General features: G+C 51.8%; 1 protein-coding gene across 3 annotated transcripts; it reads right to left on the bottom strand.

Moving 5' to 3' along the window:
- Positions 1–2,663: 2,663 nt before the first annotated feature.
- Positions 2,664–10,253, bottom strand: SPRY1 (sprouty RTK signaling antagonist 1). Of its 3 annotated transcripts, none has more exons than XM_027853716.1 (3): positions 10,161–10,253; positions 8,421–9,498; positions 2,664–4,937 (listed from the first exon to the last, which is right to left on the bottom strand). In XM_027853716.1, exon 3 carries the CDS (start codon positions 4,880–4,882, stop codon positions 3,923–3,925), a length of 960 nt encoding a protein of 319 aa, XP_027709517.1. In that variant the 5' UTR covers positions 4,883–4,937; positions 8,421–9,498; positions 10,161–10,253; the 3' UTR covers positions 2,664–3,922. The 3 variants fall into 3 exon arrangements, with proteins under 3 accessions (XP_027709517.1, XP_027709518.1, XP_027709519.1); XM_027853717.1 differs by having other exon boundaries at positions 10,199–10,243; XM_027853718.1 differs by lacking the exons at positions 8,421–9,498; positions 10,161–10,253 and adding an exon at positions 7,734–7,976.
- Positions 10,254–10,965: the final 712 nt, after the last annotated feature.

Genomic DNA, 10,965 nt, shown 5'->3' with positions numbered 1-10,965 from the left:
TAGGGAGCCAGAGAAAGCACTGGCCCAGCACCAAAAACTAAAAATAAACGGCTTCACTTTCAGAAGAAAAGGAAAAAGAGTAGCCAGAAATTATGTCAGGAGTCTACTTTGGGGATGTGGCCTTTTACCCACAGTCATCAAAATAATAACATAGCCAGGGAGAGGAACCTGGCTTGAGGACAAAAGGCACTATGGAGCCATCCAAGGAGCAGCAACCAAGGAGTCAAGAGAGCCTGTGTTCAAATCCTCACTCTGCCATTTTCTAGTTACGTGACCTTGGTCAAGTCCCCTAACCACTCTCGGCCTATTTTCTCATCTGTGAAACAAGGGAGCTGGCCTAGACAAAGGATCTCTCAGATCCTTTGCAGCTCTCAATCTAGGACCCTGAGTTCAAGTTGTGGCTTGGCTATCTCCTAGCTGTGTGACCTTGGCCAGGTCTGAGACTCTCAGCATTCTCCACTATAAATGGAGCTCACTAGTTTGATCATTGTGGCTTTGGTAGTACCATTATCCTTGCCAACGTTAAGCTCGAGAACTCAGAAAAACACGGTTGGGGGGTGCGGAGGGGCAGGCTTTGCCTTCGTCTATTCCTAGATGAAGAAACAGACCCCAAAAAGGGAAGATACTTGCCCAGGGTCACCAGGCAATCAGCAGCAGAAGATTCACTGGAATCTGTTGGTCTTGCTTCAAGACAAAACTCCATTAAAAATCTGAGCTTCTCCGCTTGTAACCCTAAACTTTTAAAGGAAGCCCCAAGATCTGTCCTTGTAAACTACTGCCTGAATCCTGAATCCTAGTCAGAGGACCTAGATTCAAAACCCAGCCCTACCCCTGGGAGACCGTGGGCAAGGTTCTTCATCTCTCTGGACCCACTTCCTACTCTGAAAAAAGGGCATTGGGCCTCAGGAGACTTCATAAAGTCCTTTCCAGCTCTAACCCCCCTGAAATCCATTTCCTGAGCATTTCAAAAACATCTCCAGGCTTTCAAAGAATAGAGAAAACCTCGATGTCATGCTCTGAAGCCGGCTAATGGCATCTGCAGCAGGCTTGACTGGCATTAATTGGCAGGAATTTCTAGCAGCAGCCCCGGTGCAGCATTTAGACAACAAAGCTAATTTGGGGGTCTGGGTCTGCGATTGCCTCTAAGTGTCTCCAGACATGGAAATGCCCTTCACTGATGCAGATCATCCATTTCTAATCTTAGGAGAATTTCCTGGCAGGCACCCTGAGAGGTTAAGCGATTTGCCTGTTATTGTAATAGTTATATAATATGTAACAGTCATTACGTGCCAAAGATAGAAAATGAGCCCAGGTCTTCCTGATTCCAACACTGATGAGCTACACAGATGCCAAGCTTGTTTATAGAAGGAGAAGAAAAAAAGCTTTCTGTAGCCAGAGGGAGGCAGCAGGGTAGAGGGTTGAAGATCATGGAATTGGGGAGGGGGTGGCAAAGGACTGGTTTTCAAAGTGGCTTTGCCACTTCCTTCTTGTATGACCTTGAGTAAGTCACTTCAGAGGCTGACCATCAGGTGGACTCAGAGGGGCATGGCTCTCCACTGATACTCTGAGCAAGCTACATTAAAAGTCTGGGAATGGATACAAAAGAGATCTCTGATAGGACACAGTAACGAGTATTGTTGGATTAAGCTCAAGAACTGGAGAGAGGAGGCCCGGGTTCAAATTCTGCCCCAGACACATCCTACCCCGTGACCCTGGCTGGCTGAGCTGGTTTCTTCCTATGTAAAATGATACCTGTAACTACCTCACAGGGGTTTTCCATACCACAAAGTAATTTGCAAAACTGATGTGCTCCACGTAATCGAGAGTTGGTACAATTTGGATTAATTTCTTTTTCTAAAACTCTTCACTAATTGAGCCCTAGCTATTGGATCTGGGATCCCTAGAGGTTAAGTGATTTGCCGAGGGTCACAGAGCTAATGACAGGTTACAGGTGAAAATCCAAAACCAGGTCTTCCAGATTCTCTACGCAGCACCCAATACCTCCTGGGAGGAAGTGTTTATAGCTGCTCAAAGGAAAAAAAGGTTGTATCAGCTGAAAACAGAATCACAGAATTTGAGAGTTGGAAGGAACCTAAAGCAGTCAGGTACCAACTTATACATGAAAGGAATCCCCATTATAACATGTCCACCAAATGCAAATGTCCTGGTACTGGACTTTGAGGTAAGTGACCTCAGTTCAAATGGTGGCTCTGCAACTTACAATCTGAGGGATCTTGGGGAAGTCAGAGGCTTTCTGTGCTTCCATTTCGTCATCTAATGAGGTAACTGGGCTAGACCGCTATAGTTTTGAGTCTATAAAACAATTCTTCTCCCCCCCTTAAAATTTACCACATAGCTAAAGTACTTAGTGACTATTCAATTACCAGGAATCTTTAATTTACAAAAATAATAAAAATGATAATGAAAAATAAATCACTTAATAAGGGGGTTGCTTTAAATAGCAAGTATTTGAGATATCATTCGATTTGCAAAATCTGGATTTAAACACTTTCATGCAATAGCCAATATGTAATCTGAGGTACCTGTGTCCCAGTTTGTCACTATCGGTGAATTCCACACGGGCAAAGTGGAGTAAAGATTGGGTCAGGCATGAAACCAATAGTTTGAACTTTGGCAAAATCATCATTAACCACACAGGCTGCTCAATAAAGAAATGAAGAGTCCCTTTCATTAATTAATATATTTTCTGCATTATAGTTAACATAGGTACTTTTCTTTGCATCACCCTTAGTTTTCGTTAGGTACTGCTGTTTTTGTTATATTCAGACATGAGTACATTTCGACAGTCCTTTGCAATAAATATCATAAAATAATAGAGATTCACATAATAAATATTCTTTACAATAAAAAAGTTTAACAGACTTTTGTCTTAAAAATAGGCAGAATTCAACTTTGTGATTTATACATACAATATACAAGACATGGCCACAACGTGTGGCTAAGGCAATGCTGGCCTGGGTCAGGTCGGAATCGGTCTGCTTCTCTGCAGATGGGCCTGAAGCTCTAAGGTGGGGATTGGGAATGGGAAGGGTGCAGAGAAAGGAGTCAGGCATGTTTCAGATGACTTGAGTCAGGGGCCCCAGAAAACAACTCAGATATACAAATACCACCCAGGTTAGCGATCAAAGTGGCCTCAATGACAGCAGACACTGAAAGAGGGAGGAGACAATGAGGAGGGGGAAGCAGGAAAGGGTTGAAGAGATTTAATAGGTGGGGGAGGGGGCCATGATCAGCTAACAGGACTCCAAGGAGAATACTTATATTGTCAAGAAAATCAGAAATTGGGGGGTGGGGAAGGAGGGGGAAGGACATGCTTGGCAATTCCCTGGAATGAGCCAATGCCAAAACTGGTGGTTGGAGGGGAGGAAGGAGAAGAAAAGAGGATAGAAGCAAGAAGGGTGGGGTAAGGGAAGAGAGGTGGAAAAGAAACTTTATGCACCATGAAGACAAGTCTATACCCTCAAGGGAAGATTCAAACTCCATTAAAAAAATTTCTAAGGGGAACTCCATTCACTCCCTAGCTTACTCCAGAAATTAAATGGATTATTCTTTTAGCACTCCACCACAAGGAAATACACACACACACACACACACACACACCCCCAAAATACTGCAGAGAATAAGGATGACTTCAGAAGTTCATTCGAGGAACACAAGAGGCAGATCAGCCCTGAGGCTCTTGTCCAAGGTGGGAGCCAGGTGCAAGGTCACCATCCGAAGATCATCCACAGGAAGGAGAGGGAGGAAATCCAGGAGCGAAATCCAGCAGCAGGGGAAAGAGAAGGTGGGACCCGGGGAGGAGAAGGGAGGAACGAAGGGGAAAGGGAGCCGAGAGAAAAACAAGCCCACAGTCACAACCTGAAAGTGGAGACAATCCCAAGGTCGAGTTCACCTCCCCTCATCATGAGGGTTTGCCCTGAGCCCGAGAGGGGCAGCTCTCCAGCTTACAATAGACAGTGTTGGAGTTCTTACATCGGCAGCCCGGTCGTGTGAACCGGTCATAACAGCCCCGGCAGAGCTTCAGACACCCCTCGGCTGGGGGGTAACACAGTAAACAAGGCAGGAACAGGGCCATGGTCCCCATGCACAGGTACCGAGAGCAGCAATGGGCCTGGGAACATGAGCAGGGATGGTCCGCGTACGAGTCCCCCTCGTCGTCGTTGGAGCAATGGTAGAAGAGGCCCTTGACCAGGCACATGCAGGTGCTATACTCCACCATGCTCTCAGCGGAACACAGGCACTGACGATCACAAGCCAGGCAGGAGGGCAGGGCCCTGGGGGCTGTGCACTCTTCGCACTTACACTTCCCACACCGTTCACAGATGAACTTGTGCTGGGTCGAGGCTTCCTCTTTCAAGGAAACTTTCAGGTCCTCTGTGACGAAGGAGGCCCGCTCCGGCTGGGACCGGATGGCCCTTTCCGCCTGCCAGCCTGGAGCTGGTCGGGATGGAGGGGATCTTCCCAGCAGGCCCTGCTCTGAGGACACGCTGCTGTTGCTGCCAGAGCTGGCCGCACTCCCTGTACTGGTGGACCTGTTCAGAACAGGAACCCTGGAGTTAGTGGGTAACCCCACGTGGCCTGGGGGTTGGTGCTCAGAATTGTTATTCGCGTTAAGGGGTATGATTTCATGAGTCCTCTCATGTTTCTCTGGTCTGGGCGCTAGCCTGGGGCCAGGCTTTTTGAGTACAGATGGCCCTTCGGTGTATTCATTGTTGCCTCTGATGGCCTTGATCTGGTCCAGGGACAAGATGGTGGTGGTCTGGCTCTCCCTCTCGTGGTCCAACCTCGGCCGGCCATCCAGGGAAGGCTGCTGGATCACCACAAATGACCCACCACTTCCATGTGGATTTGGAGGATCCATGAGGAGTGAGCTGGACTTCTGGCATTCACTGGAAACCTGGCATGCATCTGAAATCCTAAAAGGAGATCAAGGGTGAAAAGGAAAAAAAAAAAAAAAGGAGCAAAAGTAAATGACAGGAAACTTTTTGGGGAGGGAGAAGATCCTGACAAGTTGCCAGCTGTCTGAACCACCTGGCAATGTTCTCCCACAGCAGGGGTCCTGGCCACAGTCCAACTTCAGGAGAGTCTGGGCACAACATCACAGGGCAGGCAAGGAGGCAGGAGCCCCTACGCCATCAAAAACTAGACTTGTGCTCTACTTTTGAAGGAGAAGGGAAGCAATCCCAATGTGACCCTTTGCAGGCCAGAGAAGTTAGAACAGGCAGATTTAAGGGGACGATACAAATGCAGGGTGTTCCAAAAGTCCTTCGTGCCATTTCAACTTATTAGAGTGTAAAACTTCACTAAGACTTTCGGGATACCCTGTACACCCCTACTAGTTAGCTGTCTACAGCAAGGGTAAGATTTTTACACTTATACATGGAGATTGTTTGGTTGTTGTTCGGTTTTGCTTTTTAGGAGCACTGGATTCATGACGTCAAGAAATTATACATGAAATGAAAGTCAATGACTGTGACCGTGGGCATTTCCCTCTACTGACGGCGCCCACGCCTTCCCTTTCTGGGCAACTCTTCCCCTGGTCCCTGGACTACTTAAAATGAATGCATGTCATTCTAGAGCCCCGGAAAAGGTCCCAAACTAAAAAGACAACATTCAAAAACAAGAGGACATTTTGCAGTGGAATGCCTCCCAATTATGAAATTAAGCAGCCAGATGCAAAGCATGGCATGGTGTTCAATAGTTCTCTCAAAATAATCCAGTGCACAATTCTGTGAAACTCAGCTCAGTTCTTCTGTAATCAAGTCTTTCTTGGGAAAGGGTCTTTTAAAAAGCACAAATACAAGTCTTTGAGAGGGGATGCTTTTTGAATAAAAAACAAATGTTTGGAAAGGCCTTCAAGTCATTCTGGAAAACTCCTGCCTGTTTCATTTATTTCTATGTTTCCAAACATAGAAAAATAATAAGGGACAGGCACCTTGAGCTTGCATCTACCAGGCTGCCCGCTTAGAACCACAGAAGGAAGAAAACAAGCACCCTGCCATCCCTGGGGGACAGACAACCAAACATTTGCTCTCTGATTCTTGGCAAAAGAATTCTATTTTATAATTTGTTTGGCACACAAGTCACAGAATTCACTCCATTTCCTTTTGCAGATCAGTGTGAAACTCTTTGGAAAGAAGTTCATCATCCCCAAGGATACCACTAACCTTATCCCAATTCCCGAGGGGTCAGGGGCAGAGCAAAGAAAGACACTAGGCAGGGAGCCAGGGTCACAGGAGAGGGGAATAAAGCTTGAGGAGACACTCAGAAGGAAAGGCGTAACAGGAAGCGTATTTGAGTTATTACTAAATGTCCATGAGAGTAAATGTCACATTAACTCACCGGAGCTCGCCTACACTCATTCTCCTGCCTGGAAATTCAAGGCCTCCGATGGGCCAAAGTTTCCCCCGCCCTCTTAAAACAACTTCTGTGCACACATGGAGGACAGATTCATAACCTGCTGCATTTTAGCTCTAGAGTCCTTAAGGGCCATTTAAAAATATTTCGAGTGACTCCTCCACTTTTTCTAAAGGCTTTGCAAGTACAAAGGAGCCAAAATGTGAAGTCCATAAAATGAGAAAGAAAACAAGGGAATAGAAATTGGAGGATGGAAGAGAGGGTAGGTCCCAGTATCTCACTGCTTTATCAAGGTACCACCTTAGATCCCATTTTTAAAAGGCATTAGCTTATGGAGACAGGCAAAATGTCTAGATTTAAAAAAAAAAAACAACAGTACACAAAAAGGGCCAAATGAATCTGTGGGAAGGACAATTTTCAAGCAATGTGTGAGTGAGCTCTTTCCCTTTCCTGATTATTTCCTAGGAGGTAAAAGGAGGAATAAAATCTTCAGGCAATTCCAGCACGTGGGGGGGTGGATGCCCTCTGGATCTTCCAGGATAATTTTAGTACCATCCCAGCAAGGCTTCCTACCAGTACCAACCAAACTATAGAGGCAAGCAAAGCTGGTCTTGAATTTTTTTTTTCCAGGTAGATATTTAAAGGCCTGGGTGAGTATGTGCACAAAAGCAAGCCCAGGGATACACATAGATTCAGACACTTCTGGGGGCTTCATTTGAAGGAAGTTGACTTGACTCCAAGAAAGGGGAATGAGTGCAAGCATCAGTTGGGTCTGGGGACTGCAAAGTTATCCCAGCAGCAGCAGCAGCAGCACGGGAAGGGTATCGGGGAGGGGAGCCCTGCACCTTCTGGGCGCACAGCTGGGACAAAACAGGAGAAATGAAGAGAGGCAGGAAGAGAAAAGAGTTATGAATGAAAATCAGTTTTCTCTCTTTTGCAAGGAGAAGAGGCATTGCCTCAGTCTGGCAGGCGTGCCAGTTCTTAAAGTGGCCGCACCTTCCTCCACCCTTCTCTTCCCACTTCAACAAGTACAGCCCTAGCAAAGGAAAGGGGGGCGGGGAGGGGGGGAGGTCCCAGACTGCAGCTTAGGTACAGATCTTATTACCGCCGTGCGCTGTGCTGGGGTAGGCTGCGCTGAGCTCGCTCTATACACGCACAAATGCATGCGCACACACGCACACACGTAGGCCCCAGGCACCCACGCGGGCACCCACACACTGTTTTCACCTCTCTCCTCTTTCTCAGATCGGAAAGGGAATCTCCTCCCAAAGGAGGGCTCCCTCCTAAGGGTCTCCAGAGGGGTGATCTTGCCAGACAGACCAGCTGCACTCCCCACCCCATCCCCCACGCCCTACCTTTACGGACACATCCAACACCGAACCGAACCAAGGGCCCATAGAGGAGACTGTGGGGCTCGGACAGGCTGGAATGAGGATTCCAGGCAGGGGCACAGTGCAGTCACTCCATTGCCTTCAGGGAGACAGACCTGGGACTTTTCCCTTCTCCTCTGGCAGGGGCTGGGGGGCAAGGGGGCAGCCCTTTGAGATCCTGGGCAGCTAAGAAGGATGATCTGTCCCAGTGCACTCATTTTGGAAAGAAGGAAACTAGTCCGCGCACTTTGGGGCTAAGCTGCTTTTCCAGGGCGCCCCCACTCCCAGACCTCTCCTTCCTTCCCCTTCCCACCCCCTCCCTCCACACCAGCAATGGAGTGGTTTGCTGTCCAGCAATCTTCCTCCCGCCCCCGCCTCGTCCCTAGGGCTGGGAACCCAAGGCTGAAAGTCAAGGTGAGGTGGCCCCACACCTGCGCAGGTGCCAAGGCCGGGCTGCCGGACTTGTTCCCGAGGCTGGGAGTGAGTGGGCTGCACCTGCTGGGGGAGCAGCCCCCCTTCCTGAACGTGCACCGTCTTCTCTCTCCACGTGTGACCACTCGTCTCCAAACCGCCAAGAGAAGCCCAGCTCAGGTGCGCCCGTGTTCCTCCCCCTCACCCCCACCCCGCCGAAAGCAGAGTAGGACCAGGCGATCCCCCGAGAAGCCCACCTACCGATGTCGGAGCAGTCACCGGGGGCCAACGCGTCCAACCCCGCTCCACGTAAGACCCACTGCGCGTCGGAGGGCCCGCGCGGAGCATTAAACGGCGCGGCCAGGGCTTGCGGTCGGCATCCCCTCCAAGGCGAACTAAGGCGAGGCGAGGGTTAGCGAGCCCAAGGCCTCCCCCTCCCTCCTCTTTCCGCCTCCTCCTCCTCCTGCTGCGGCTGCGGGAAGGAGCCTTTCCCCCGGCCCCCTTTTGGCTGCAGGACAGAATTCTTGCTCGCAGTTCTCTGAAGCAGCCCGGCTCTGCGCCTCTCACCAGAGTGGGCTCGCCATGAGCAAGAATACTTGCGTCCGGCAAGGATTCCGCAGGTAGCGTGCTCCCCCGGGTTTGCAAGGGTCTCCCAAAAAGCTAGGAGGGAGGGGGGAAGAAAAAGAGGAGGGAAGAGGGCGATGAGAAGGGAAGGATTAAAACAAGGGGGCAGAAACAAAAAGCAATATCCTTGGATCTAAAAGCAGTTCTGACCGAAAGCTTCCTCAGCCTTCAAATGTCCCCTGCTCCGATGCTGAGAATACCAACATAGGGCGGGGTGGAGGGAAGAACGAGCAAACAGTCTTCAGCCCTGGATGCAGCGAGTGGATCTCAAAGCGGCGTTGTCCGGCGGTCAGCCACTGATGCCAACAGGAGCCGAGAGCAGCTGGCCAGCCGAAGGGGATCAGATTTGCAGCGGAGGGGTCCAGCTAGGGATCTGCCTGCCGTCCCTTTCTGCAAGTTCTCCAGAGTCCTGGTGGATTTGGGTTTGGGGGGTGTTCTCCTCCCACACCTTTTTTTTTGGCGGGGAAGGGGTGGGATTTCGCAGAGCCCCACGACGTCTCAGTGTCAGGATGGACCGCGCCGGGGGATCTTTCTGTCTCCTCTTCACCAGGCTAGGATGCTGTCACGGCGCCTCATTCACCCCGCAACGGTTCTTCTGGGGTGGGCACAACGTGCCAGCGCCTCACCTCGCTCGGCTCAGCTCAGGCCCACGGAGCGGGCAGCGGGCGCCCCTTCAGCCTGCTCGCTCGGCGTTCCAGGTCCAGAACCTGCTTTGCTGCGGGGAAGAGCGGCGAGAGAGCGCCCATTTAGTAAAATGAGTGGTTCTCCGGGCGGGCGGCGCAGGACAGAGGCCGGGGCCGAGGCTCCCTCTCCCGTTCCCTCTGCCCCCAGCTAGGCAGCCAGTCAGCCTGCCTGCCTGCCATGTGCGTGCTGATGCTCTCCCGGTGATTGACAGCAGCCCCGTAGGCATGCATGTCAGCTAGCCCACTCACCCAGGAGCCAGCGCCCCCCGCGCCCCCCGCCCGATCCGGCAGCAGGGACTGCAAAGGGAGGTCCCGGGGACCCTTCTCCAGCCCCTTCCCCAACACGCACACGCACACGCACACACTCACACACACACACACTCACACACGCGCACACGCACACACACTGAGTGGGTGAAAGGGGGGAAGGGGGTCCGCGCCCTGGAATTCATGCCCAGAGCCCGGGCGGACCTGGAGGCTCCCCCACACACACGGCCCCAGCACCTGGGGGGGGTGGGGGGGGGGGCAGAGGGTGGAAGTCCGTCCCGGCCGCTCCCACGCGGGAGGCTGGCGGGGACGCGGGCGCGGAGAGCCAGCGCTGCCCTCCTCCACCGAGGCCAGCCAGCCCCTCTCACCCGTGCGCTCCCCCTCCCCGGCGGCGCCCCGGGAAGCGGAGCAAGGAAACGGCTCCTACCTAATGCCAAGACTGGAAAGGGCTTTCCAGACACGCACCTTTGCCGCCTGGCCACTCCGGGAGCCGGGCTGGAACCGCGGCGCGCGCCCTGCCTCCCCGCCCGGCCGCCTGCGACCGCCCGCCTCGGAGAAGCCAGCCCCGCACGCCCCGAAGCCGCATTTCAGCGCTCAGCCTCCACCTCCACCTCCGTGCCGAGGCCCGCCTCCAATGATATCATGTGTCCATCACGGGGACTGCTCGAAAACCTGGAACAGGATTTCCTCTGACAGGCATTTCCTCCGCGGTGTTTACAGAAGCGGACGGGGTGCAGGCATGCACTTGCACGTTTGGTCTCCCGAGGCAGGCAGCCAGGCTGCCCTACTCGGAGCCCTTTCCCTTCGCTCCAGCTCAAGGGGGTCCGCAGAGCCTTCCGGGGGGGGGGGCGAAGAGGGAGGGAGGGAAGGAGGAGGGAGGGAGAGAGACAGAGAGGGACAGAAGGAGGGAAGGAGAGAGAGAGACAAAGATAGAAAGACGAGACAGAGACAGAGACAGGCTTTCCTAAGCCAATGGAAGCTGCTTGGGGAGGATCAGAGCAAGTCAAAAGCTGCACATCTAAGCTACACGGTCCCTGGGAACACTAACCCGGCAGACAAGTTTGTAGTTAATGGCCCATACACACACACACACACACACACACACACACACGCACACACACACATACACACTCACACCCACCCACACACACATACACACTCACACACACAGACACACACACACTCACACCCCCACACACATACACACACACACGCACACACACATACACACT

The sequence above is a fragment of the Vombatus ursinus genome, unplaced genomic scaffold (genome assembly GCF_900497805.2).
Source record: "Vombatus ursinus unplaced genomic scaffold, bare-nosed wombat genome assembly UNPS02010193.1, whole genome shotgun sequence".
Taxonomy (NCBI): domain Eukaryota; kingdom Metazoa; phylum Chordata; class Mammalia; order Diprotodontia; family Vombatidae; genus Vombatus; species Vombatus ursinus.
Note: the sequence above shows the minus strand (reverse complement) of the source record. Positions and strands in the feature narration are given on the sequence as shown.

Excerpts from the sequence above, each read along its gene's own strand:
- SPRY1 (XM_027853716.1), bottom strand. The coding sequence starts at position 4,882 with ATGGATCCTCCAAATCCACATGGAAGTGGTGGGTCATTTGTGGTGATC.